We start from the raw sequence: 12,899 nt of genomic DNA, 5'->3' as shown, positions 1-12,899 counted from the left end.
TGGACAGAGCAAAGTACAGAGAGATCCTTGATGAAAACCTGCTCTAGAGCGCCCAGGGCCTCAGACTGGGGCAAAGGTACACCTTCCAACCAGATAACGACCCTCAGCACACAACCGAGACAACGCAACCAGATAACGACCCTCAGCACACAACCGAGACAACGCAACCAGATAACGACCCTCAGCACACAACCGAGACAACGCAGGAGTGGCTTCGGGACAAGTCTCTGAATGTCCTTGAGTGGGCCAGCCAGAGCCCGGACTTGAACATTTCTGGAGAAACCTGAAAATAGCTCTGCAGCAACGCTCCCCATCCAACCTGACAGAGCTTGAGAGAATCTGCAGAGCAGAATGGGAAAAACTCCCCAAATACAGGTGTACCAAGCTTGTAGCGTCATACTCAAGAAGACTTGAGGTGCTTCAACAAAGTACTGAGTAAAGCATCTGAATACTTGTGTAAATAAGGTATCTGTATTTTTTATATATTTGCAAAGAAAATTATAATAATCATGTTTTGCTTTGTCATTATGGGTTTTTGTGTGTAGATTGATGACAAACAATTTAATGAATTTTAAAATAAGGCTGTAAAAAAAATGTGGAAAAAGTTAAGTTAAATCATAACTGTAACTCGGCCACTCAGGAACATTCAGTGTCGTCTTGGTAAGCAACTCCAGCGTAGATTTGGCCTTGTGTTTTAGGATATTTGAAAGTTAAATTAATCTCTGTGTCTGGTGGAAAGCAGACTGAACCAGATTTTCCTCTAGGATTTAGCATGTGCTTAGTTCCAGTCTGTTTCTTTTCTATTCTGAAAAAATCCCCAGTCCTTAATGATTACAAGTATACCCATAACATGATGCATCCACCACTATGCTTGAAAATATGGAGAGTGGTACTCAATAATGGGTTGTATTGGATTTGCCCCAAACATAACACTTTGTATTCAGGACAAAAAGTGATTGGCAATTTGGCAAATTGCTTTGCCAATTTGTTTGCAGTATTGCTTTTGTGTTTTGTTGCAAACAGGATGCATGTTTTGAGATATTTTTATTCTTTACAGGCTTCCTTCTTTTCACTGAGAGATAAGGTAGTCATTCAAAAATCCTGTTAAACACTTATTACACACAGAGGGTGTCCATGCAACTTATGATGTGACTTGTTAAACAATTATATACACCTCACATGCGTCCCATAATAAGACTATGCAATTACCGTATCAAAATGTTTCTGACAAAGATTATTTAGCAATATGCAAGAGACTATAGCTGAGATGTTGGGATTTAGGGAGAGGCAGACCGTCTCGATTCTACTTGCAGCAGAGGGTAGATTTGGAGCTTTCTCCTAAAACTTAGGATGTTGTGTTAATCATTTCTTCCTTTACAAATCAGTACTTTCTACACTGAACAAAAATATAAACGCAACATATAATGTGTTGGTCCCATGTTTCATGAGCTGAAATAAAAAATCTCAGATTTTCCAAAGGCACAAAGAGCTGATTTCTCTCAAATTTTGTGCACGAATTTGTTTACATCCCTGTTAGTGAGCATTTCTTTGCTAATATAACCCATCCACCTGACAGGTGTGGCATATCAAAAAGCTGATTAAACAGCTTGATCATTACACAGGTGCACCTTGTGCTGGGGACATAAAAAGCCACTTTAAAATGTGCATTTTTGTCACATAACACAATGCCACAGATTGTGTACATTATCATGCTGAAATATGAGGTTATGGCAGTGGATGAATGGCACGACAATGGGCTTCAGGATCTCTTCACGGTATCTCTGTGCATTCAAATTGCCAACAAATAAAATGCAATTGTGTTCGCTGTCCATAGCTATGCCTGCCATACCTTAAAAGTACACAGAGAGCTAACATTAATGATATGCATGTCAATCTCTCATGGCTCAAAGTGGAAGAGAGATTGACTTCATCATTACTTGTTTTCTTAAGAGGTGTTGACAAGCTGAAGGTACCGAGCTGTCTGTTTAAATACTAGCACACAGCTCAGACGCCCATGCAAATCCCACAAGACATGCCACCAGAGGTCTCTTCACAGTCCCCAACTCCAGAACAGACTATGGGAGATGCACAGTACTACATAGAGCCATGACTACATGGAACTCTATTCCACATCCGATTTAAAAAGCAGGTAAATATACACCTTATGGAACATCGGGGACTGTGAAGACACACGCATACATTGTGATATTGTTGTATGTTGGTATTGAACATTTTGTGTTGTGGATATGTGGTGGTGTGGGGATGTTATATGATGTACCGTTTTACCTTTAGCTCATTCAGTACAAACATAGTTCACCGTTTTATATGTAATGTGGATTCTTTGGTGTGTTTCGACCCCAGGAAGAGTAGCATTTGCTTTGGCAGCAGCTAATGGGGATCCATAATAAATACAAATACCATGACCCCACTGCCAAATGGGGCACTCTGTCCACAACGTTGACATCAACAAACCGCTCGCCCACATGACGCCATACACAACACACGGTTGTGAGGCCGGTTGGACATACTGCTAAATTCACTAAAATGACATTGAAGGCGGATTATGGTAGAGAAATTAACATTCAATTCTCTGGCAACAGCTCTAGTGGACATTCCTGCAGTCAGCATGCCAATTGCACACTCCCTCAAAACTTGAGACATTTGTAGCATTGTGTTGTGTGACAAAACATTTTAGAGGGGGCTTTTATTGTCTGCAGCACAAGATGCACCTGTGTAATGATCATGCTGTTTAATCAGCTTCTTGATATGCCACACTTGTCCACTTGTGGGAGTCGTGGAGCAATTTTTTGTGAGAACACCGATTTTTGGGATGTCTCATGGTCTTATTAACACCGCTGTAGCTGAATCTTTTACCGCGGAAGTGCAACATCGGCAGATGCGGTGAATTGAACCGCATCCAATGCAAAAAAAAAAAAACATATCTATAGCTTAAATTGATGGATTTTGATTTTTTATGTTACGTAGATTGACACACCAGTGCGTCATTCGACTCTAGGGGGTTAACAATTCTTTAATACTGCTCCATTTCTTATTCCTGATTTCAAAGCAGGGGTTAAGGTGTTGTTGGACATAAAAATCCCCTAATAGGTTGGCTACATAAATATGTCTAAGATTCTTCTGACACCCCACCCTTCAACTGGGTCAGAAAATACAGTTCTATTCCTCACTGGTATATTTGGATTTCTCACCACAAGCTCTGTCAAGCCTTGAGGCGATCATAGAATTAGGATGTGTAAAACAGGCATCCCCATTCATCTGATTTATTTTGAGGCGATGCTCATCCAGCCCTTACCTCCTATAGAGTAAAGCACCAGCCCAATGCTGGACACCACCAGTACCCGATGATGGCCCGTATCTGCTATAGCCAGTCTCTTCCTACTGGAATCCACTGCTACCTTCCCAGGAAAGGAAAGAAGCGATGGGGGCAGAGAGTCCCTGTAAAGCTTGGTCCCCACGAGGTGGCCACTGAGCAGGACCTGGTCCCTGTAGTGTCGAAGGGAGGTGTTGGTGAAGAGCGCTAGGCGCTCACGGTGGCCCTCTCCCACCAGCGAGAAGAGCAGGTTGCCCCTGGGCCCAACGAGCACCAGGGTGGGCCAACAGGTCACCTCCAGCTCATGCCACAGCCGAGCGTCTCCATCATTCACCACCGGGTGGGTGATGTTGTAGCGGAGCACAGCGCTCCGCACGTTCTGCAGCACCTTGAACAGGAGGTAAAATCCATTCCACTTAGTAAAACATTTTATGGTTAATGGTATAGTTGACTTGAATTACAATAATACTTGCCGTTTCCATACACACACACAGACTTTGGATTTGTTTACCTACTTAGCTACTACCTCCAACAACTAACATTTCAATGTTATGAAAATAAGATTTTTCTACCATTCACTTTTATTGTTTTTGTTCAGTGCCAATGTTAGCAAATAGTACTTGTGACTATGCATACACACCCAGAGTGTGGATTGCAATCTGGCTTGGTCCTGTTCCAGAGTAGTTTCGAGGCATGGAATTTTTTAAGTACCATGACTTAAATAATGTGTGTAAACTATCCCTTTAATAATGGAGAAGCTGTGTTGCAATATTAATGAAGAATGGAATTATTTAGATCACATTTCAAATAAAACATGACAACGGCTTACCTTTTCGTTGGGGAACTTGGCAGAGTGGACACCCACGATAACAAGCCCATCTTAAAAGAGAGAAACAGATGGAGGGGGGGAAAGAGAGAATGAGAAACAGAGGAAAAATAAAATCATATCAGGATTGGTCATGAACAGTTATATGCCTTTTATACTGAAACAAAATCCCGCAATCTTTATCATAACGTCTTCCTTATAACGCCTTTTCTTTATATCTGAAAGGTGTAGCCGGGAACCAACGCGGTACATTAAATTCCGCCAACGGCTCTGAAAACCGAGCCTTAAAAACATTTCTAGGCTTTGGGACGACGCTCAATTGTGAGCCAATCACAAAGCTTCACAGAAATGCTTTTAATGAATTTAATCTCTCCTTTTAAATGTAAACTCATCAAAAAAAGAAACGTCCTCTCACTGTCAACTGCGTTTATTTTCAGCAAACTTAACATGTGTAAATATTTGTATGAACATAGCTAGATTCCACAACTGAAACATAAACTGAACAAGTTCCACAAACATGTGACTAACAGAAATTGAATAATGTGTCCCTGAAAAAAGGGGGGATCAAAATCTAAAGTAACAGTCAGTATCTGGTGTGGCCCCCAGCTGCATTAAGTACACACCAGATACTGACTGTTAAACTTGTTCAGTTTATGTCTCAGTTGTTGAACCTTGTTATGGTCATACAAATATTTACACATGTTAAGTTTGCTGAAAATAAACGCAGTTAACAGTGAGGACGTTTCTTTTTTTTTCTGAGTTTATTTATCTTTTTTTTCTTTGTATCTACGGACTGCACATACTCTCTTGCAACCCGCCTCACCCAATGTGGTATCTGGGATCTGCTATTTTTAACACTTTAGAACCGGAACCCCGTTCAGACGCTAGCCAGCTAACTAGCTCGTAGTCAGTTAGCCACTGCTAGCGGTCATCACCGTTAACTCGGACATCTGCCAGCCAGGTCAACTCTTGCCAGCCTGCACAGCGCGATATCAACCAAGAGCATATCGGACTGCTTTTTCTCTACCACATCTCCTGATTCCCACCACAAGTTCTGTACCTTTACTCCGGATCATCGCAGCTAGCTAGCTGCTATCCGAGTGGCTACTCCTGGCTAACGTCTCTGTCCCGAAGCAAGCACCAGTTAGCCTGGAGCTAGCCTCGAACTAGGCCCATCTCCCGGCTAGCCGAAGAGATCCATGAAGCAATTCCTAGGCTTCAATTACCTCTTTTGCCAATTGGCCTGGTCCCTTTTCTGCCTACACGGAGCCCCGCCGATCCATCACGACTAGTCTGCCGACGTAACCGTCTAAGGGGGTTTCAACAGGCTCTCCCATTGCGACGTCCCCCTGAGGGCCATCTGCTAGCCTGCTGCTAGCCCTGGCCTGCTAGCTGTGACCTTATGATCACTCAGCTACACATGCCTCTCCCTAATGTCAATATGCCTTGTCTATTGCTGTTTTGGTTAGTATTTTTGTCTTATTTCACTGTAGAGCCTCCAGCCCTGCTCAATATACCTTATGTTCCACCCCCCACACATTCGGTGACCGCACCTGGCTTAAATGGTGCCTCTAGAGACAAAACCTCTCTCATCGTCACTCAATGCCTAGGATTACCTCCACTGTACTCACATCCTACCATACCCTTGTCTGTACATTATGCCTTGAAGCTATTCTTCCGCGCCCAGAAACCTGCTCCTTTAACTCTCTGTTCCGAATGCACTAGACAACCAGTTCTTATAGCCTTTAGCCGTACTCTTATCCTACTCCTCCTTTGTTCCTCTGGTGATGTAGAGGTTAACCCAGGCCCTGCAGCCCCCAGCATCACTCCCATTCCCCAGGTGCTCTCATTTGTTGACTTCTGTAACCGTAAAAGCATTGGTTTCATGCATGTTAACATTAGAAGCCTCCTCTCTAAGTTTGTTTTACTCACCGCTTTAGCACAATCTGCCAACCTGGATATCCTAGCCGTGTCTGAATCCTGGCTTAGGAAAGCCAACAAAAATCCTGACATTTCCATCCCTAACTATATCATTTCCCGACAAGATAGAACTGCGAAAGGGGGCGGAGTTGCAATCTACTGCAGAGATTGACAGAACTCTGCAGGCTTACTATCCAGGTCTGTGCCCAAACAATTTGAGCTTCTACTTTTAAAAATCCACCTTTCCAGAAACAAGTCTCTCACCGTTGCCGCTTGTTATAGACCCCCGTCAGCCCCCAGCTGTGCCCTGGACACCATATGTGAATTGATCGCCCCCCATCTATCTTCAGAGTTCATACTGTTAGGTGACCTAAACTGGGACATGCTTAACACCCCGGCCGTCCTACAATCTAAGCTAGATGCCCTCAATCTCACACAAATCATCAAGGAACCTAACAGGTACAACCCTAAATCCGTAACCTTGGGCACCCTCATAGATATTATCCTGACCAACTTGCCCTCTAAATACACCTCTGCTGTCTTCAACCAGGATCTCAGCGATCACTGCCTCATTGCCTGCGTGCGTAATGGGTCCGCGGTCAAACGACCACCACTCATCACTGTCAGACGCTCCCTAAAACACTTTCTAATCGACATGGCCTGGATATCTTGGAAGGATATTGACCTCATCCCGTCAGTAGAGGATGCCTGGTTGCTCTTCAAAAGTGCTTTCCTCTCCATCTTAAATAAGCATGCCCCATTCAATAAATGTAGAGCCAGGAACAGATATAGCCCCTGGTTCACCCCAGACTTGACTGCTCTTGACGAGCACAAAAACATCCTGTGGCGTTCTGCAATAGCATCGAATAGCCCCCGCGATATGAAACTTTTCAGGGAAGTCAGGAACCAATATACTCAGTCAGTTAGGAAAGCTAAGGCTAACTTTTTCCAAACAGAAATTTGCTTCCTGTAGCACTAATTCCAAAACGTTTTGGGACACTGTAAAGTCCATGGAGAATAAGAGCACCTCCTCCCAGCTGCCCACTGCACTGAGGATAGGAAACACTGTCACCACCGATAAATCTACGATAATCGCTAATTTAATGTTTTTATTTTTTTATTTGACCCCTTTTTTCTCCCCAATTTCGTGTTATTGGTAGTAGTTACAGTCTTGTCTCATCGCTGCAACTCCCGTACGAACTCGGGAGAGGCGAAGGTCGAGAGCCATGCATCCTCCGAAACAATACCCAACCTAGCCGCACTGCTTCTTGACACAATGCACATCCAACCCGGAAGCCAGCCGCACCAATGTGTCGGAGGAAACCCCGTACACCTGGCAACCTGGCCAGCGTGCACTGCGCCCCGGCCCGCCACAGGAGTCGCTAGATTCTGTGCCACCCAGAATCTCTGGTGGCACAGCTAGCACTGCGATGCAGTGCCTTAGTCCACTGCGCCACCTGGGAGGCCTGATAATCAATGATTTCAATAAGCATTTTTCCATAGCTGACCAAGCTTTCCACCTGGCTACCCCTACCCTGGCCAACATCTCAGCACCCCCTGCAGCAACGTGTCCAAATCCCCCCACTTCTCCTTCACCCAAATCCAGACAGCTGATGTTCTGAAAGAACTGCAAAATCTGGATCACTACAGATCACCGACCATTTCGAATCCCACCGTACCTTCTCCACTATATGCAATCTGGTTTCCGAGCTGGTCATGGATGCACCGCAGCCACGCTCGAGTTCCTAAACGATATCATAACCTCTATCGATAAAAGACAGTACTGTGCAGCCGTCTTCATCGACCTGGCCCAGGCTTTCGACTCTATCAATCACCGCATTCTTATCGGCAGACTCAATAGATTTGACATCTCAAATGACTGTCTCGCCTGGTTCACCAACTACTTCTCAGATCGAGTTTACAGTGTCAAATCGGAGGGCCTGTTGTCCGGACGTCTGGCAGTCTCTATGGGGGTGCCACAGGGTTATATTCTCGGGCCGACTCTTTTCTCTGTATATATATCAATGAAGTCGCTCTTGCTGCTGGTGATTCTCTGATACACCTCTACACAGACGACACCATTCTGTATACACAGACGACACCATTCTGTATACATCTGGCCCTTCTTTGGATACTGTGCTAACAAACCTCCAAATGAGCTTCAACGCTATACAACACTCCAACACGCCTCCAACTGCTTTTAAATGCTAGTAAAACTAAGTGCATGCTCGTCAACCGATTGCTGCCCGCACCCTCCCGCCCGACTAGCATCACTACTCTGGACGGTTCTGTCCTAGAATATGTGGACAACTACATATACCTAGGTGTCTGGTTAGACTGTAAACTCTCCTTCCAGACTCACACATCTCCAATCCAAAATGAAATCTGGAATCGGCTTCCTATTTCGCAACAAAGCCTCCTTCACTCATGCCGCCAAACATACCCTTGTAAAACTGACTATCCTACCGATCCTTGACTTCGGCAATGTCATTTACAAAATAGCCCCCAACACTCTACTCAGCAAACTGGATGTAGTCTATCACAGTGCCATCCGTTTTATCACCAGAGCCCCATATACTACCCACCACTGCGACCTGTATGCTCTCGTCTGCTGGCCCTCACTACATATCCGTCACCAAACCCACTGGCTCCATGTCATCTATAAGTCTTTGCTAGGTAAAGCCCCGCCTTAGCTCACTGGTCACCATAGCAACACCCACCCGTAGCACGCGCTCCAGTAGGTATATTTTACTGGTCCTCCCCAAAGCCAACACTTCCTTTGGCCGCCTTTCCATCCAGTTCACTGCTGCCAATGACTGGAACGGATTGCAAAAATCTTTGAAGCTAGAGTCTTATATCTCCCTCTCTAACTTTAAGCATCAGCTGCCAGAGCAGCTTACCAATCACTGTACCTGTACACAGCCAATCTGTAAAATAGCACACCTGACTACCTCATCCCCATATTATTACTTACCCTTTTGCACCCCAGTATCTCTACTTGCACATCACCATCTGCACATCTATCACTCCAGTATTAATGATACATTTGTATTATTTTCGCCTGTAGGGCCTATTTATTGCCTTCCTCCCTACATTTGCACACACTGTACATAGATTTTTCTATTTTTCTTTTGTGTTATTGACTGTACGTTTGTTTATGTGTAACTATGTTGTTTTTGTCACACTGCTTTGCTTTATCTTGGCCAGGTCACAGTTGTAAATGAGAACTTGTTCTCTACTGGCCTACCTGGTTAAATAAAGGTGAAAAAAATAAAAAATAATAAAAGTTAAGAAACTTTGGTATGGCAATTTTTTGCCTTAGCTATTGCAGGCCTATGAAGGCAGTGAAACCAGCGCTCCAACTGTCTCCGACAGTTGAACTTGAAGAATTATGTTTTAGGCCTACCAGAGCTACTCCTTTAATCTAACAATATAATGCTGATTGAAAATGTATGAATTAGCCTCCTTCTGTACGCCTATATCTGTATAGCAATAGTAGTCTGACAACGATAAAGAAATGTATGTCAGTGTCAGGAACATGGCGCCGGCATTCTTTCTCTCGGTCTCTCTAGGCCGGGCTAGGCCTAAGCTTCCATTCCGTTATAGACATTTTTGGGATATTAATATCATACAATGGACGTCTACAGGCCTATATGCATGCAATGCCTCAATGCATTTGTGTTCAAATCTCCGACAGCTGAACCGTGAGGTGGACAATTGTTTTTGAATATACAACACATCGAAATAAAACAAATTGTTTTTTTGGTAATTTGTTAAAGGCAGTTTAAGGACACGTAATTGTGGATAATTTGGCCAATATCGTTTGTGTATTGATGGCGCTTACAGCGCCCAGTAGGAGGTCTCTTTCTACTCTCGGATCCGAACCGGCACGGGTCTGTTTTTCCACTGGCCTTTTTGAAACGGGTCTACCCAACTGGTTGTTCATAACCGTTTCTGTTTAATTACTTTTTTATTTTCTAACTGAACGCATCTCTGGTGACTTTCTTACTCCAACATTTATTTAAATAAAATGGTGAAACCATTCAAATATTATTTACCCCTGCAAAAATAAACGTAACAACAAACTGGTTCATATCAGGCTGGTGTTATATTTATTTTTATTCAGGCAGGTTGCCTCTGACTGGGGAGAGAAACAGGCTTGCTTGAGCCTACTGCCTGAGGTTCAGACAAACAGCGCTTCTCTAATTCTGTAGCCTACTACAAACCAGTTGTTTCAAAGTTTATAATATTACCAAAGTTGTCTTTGAACTTACAAAATTTACCAATTATCACTCATTTGTCACATTCGTCACTTTGCAATAGAAACCCTCTCCATTTGAAAAATACAATTTTTCTATATCATTCTTATTCGTGAATTTACAATGTTAAATGTGACTGTACCTCTTCATTGCTTACAAGTTAGCTCACAAAATTAAGGGTTTTGTTCAGAAGAGAGAGGAGAGAAAGAGAGGAGATATTGCTCTGTTCTCCTTACAAGACCTGTGCAACTTTTTCCCCTTTACAAACCACGGCCTCTTGAGATCCGGGACAAACCAAGCATAACTGGCGGCGGGGGGATCCAATCATAAAATGTGGAATTGTGTAGTGTAAAGCCACCGAAAGCCAGTAGCTACAGTGGGAAAATAATTTCCAATCTATCATGGTTTATTATTGTTTAGAAATGTATCACATTATAGCACAAGGGAGTAAGCACAACGTGCTTTGGAACTTGGTCCAAAAATATATATAGCCTGTTTAAAGATTCAGTGCCATTAGGAGTTGGTAGCAGTGACATTGCCTAAAAAGCTTGTAATAGCATACCGTGCCAATAGGATAATATTCTAAACTCAATATATGGGGTCATTATTGTGCATTGTAAAAAGAGGGGGCAAGAACCAGTGTGTGTGTGTGTGTGTGTGTGTGTGTCCACCAGCAGCAGACATGAGTGCTGCAGCTCTGTGCCAAAACATGGCAATCTACTAACATAACTTCAGCACACCTGGTGTAAGTACTGTCGTTAATGCAGTAAAGGTCTGACGATGTTTTGGACACATTTGGTACAGATGTGCTTTGTATCCTTAAGTGTCCAAGAACTTCGACATGTTTTAATCCTTCTTGATGTAACAGGATTTGTGGATTCAAATAGTGTGTGTGTGTGTATATGTGTGCGTATACCTTTGACAGAGTGCTTTTTCTCCAGCTGATGCAGGTCAGGTAGGATATGGATGCAGTTTATGCAGCAGTAAGTAAAGAAGTCCAACACCACCACTTTACCAGCAAGCTCTCTGGTGAAAGAAAGGGGACCTTCTGTGTTCAGCCATTCGAGACCTGCAGAAAAATATGCATTACCAAACAGTATCATTACCATTTCACAACCAATGGTATAATGACATTGAGCTGTTAAATATTAAATCAAGAAAGATCCTGTAGTCGCAGTGTTTGCATACTAGACGACAGTGAGAGAATGAAAATACAGCAAACATCGTCTGAGGCCACATTCTATTTTAGGCTACAATGTTGCAAGAAGAGCAAAACCTATGCATATTGCTTCATGTCAAAATATGCAGACCATTCAACACTGATTACAAAATGTGCAGCAACTGCCTGCCCATATACAGTTGAAGTCGGAAGTTTACATAGAATTAGGTTGGAGTCATTAAAACTTGTTTTTCAATGACTCCAAAATTTCTTGTTAACAAACTATAGCTTTGGCAAGTCGGTTAGGACATCTACTTTGTTCATGACACAAGTAAATTTTCAGTTTACATACAGATTATTTCACTGTATCATAATTCCAGTGGGTCAGAAGTTTACATACACTAAGTTGACTGTGCCTTTAAACAGCTTGGAAAATTCCAGAAAATTATGTCATGGCTTTAGAAGCTTCTGATAGGCTAAATGACATCATTTGAGTCAATTGGAGGTGTACCTGTGGATGTATTTCAAGGCCTACCTTCAAACTCAGTGCCTCTTTGCTTGACATCATGAGAAAATCTAAAGAAATCAGCCAAGACCTCAGAAAATTAATTGTTGACCTCCACAAGTCTGGTTCATCCTTGGGAGCAATTTCCAAACGCCTGAAGGTACCACGTTCATCTGTACAAACAATAGTACGCAAGTATAAACACCATGGGATCACGCAGCCGTCATACCGCTCAGGAAGTAGACGCGTTCTGTCTCCTAGAGATGAACGTACTTTGGTGCGAAAAGTGCAAAACATTCCCAGAACAGCAAAGGACCTTGGAAAGATGCTGGAGGTAACAAGTACAAAAGTATCAATATCCATAGTAAAATTAGTCCTATGTCGACATAACCTGAAAGGCCGCTCAGCAAGGAAGAAGCCACTGCTCCAAAACCGCCATGAAAAAGCCAGACTACGGTTTGCAACTGCACATGGCAACAAATATCAGACTTTTTGGAGAAATGTCCTCTGGTCTGATGAAACAAAAATATAACTGTTTGGCCATAATGACCATCGTTATGTTTGGAGGAAAAAGGGGAAGCTTGCAAGCCGAAGAACACCATCCCAACCGTAAAGCACGGGGGTGGCAGCATCATGTTGTGGGGGTGCTTTGCTGCAGGAGGGACTGGTGCACTTCACAAAATAGATTGCATCATGAGGGAGGAAAATTATGTGGATATATTGAAGCATCATCTCAAGACATCAGTCAGGAGGTTAAAGCTTGGTCGCAAATGGGTCTTCCAAATGGACAATGACCCCCAAGCATACTTCCAAAGTTGTGGCAAAATGGCTTAAGGACAAAAAAATGAAGGTAATGGAGTGGCCATCAAAAAGCCCTGACCTCATACTTATAGAATATT

At 43.2% G+C, this 12,899-nt stretch overlaps 1 protein-coding gene across 1 annotated transcript in view; it reads right to left on the bottom strand.

The window, feature by feature from the left end:
* The window catches only part of nhlrc2 (NHL repeat containing 2), a 39,614-nt gene that overhangs the window by 25,250 nt on the left and 1,465 nt on the right, over positions 1–12,899 (bottom strand). The window contains exons 2-4 of the mRNA XM_071346983.1: positions 11,253–11,405; positions 4,161–4,210; positions 3,314–3,719 (exon numbers count right to left, since the gene is read on the bottom strand). Coding sequence (XP_071203084.1) covers positions 3,314–3,719; positions 4,161–4,210; positions 11,253–11,405 — 609 coding nt within the window. The remainder of the gene's footprint in view (positions 1–3,313; positions 3,720–4,160; positions 4,211–11,252; positions 11,406–12,899) is intronic.

The sequence above is a fragment of the Salvelinus alpinus genome, chromosome 17 (assembly GCF_045679555.1).
Source record: "Salvelinus alpinus chromosome 17, SLU_Salpinus.1, whole genome shotgun sequence".
Lineage (NCBI taxonomy): Eukaryota > Metazoa > Chordata > Actinopteri > Salmoniformes > Salmonidae > Salvelinus > Salvelinus alpinus.
Note: the sequence above shows the minus strand (reverse complement) of the source record. Positions and strands in the feature narration are given on the sequence as shown.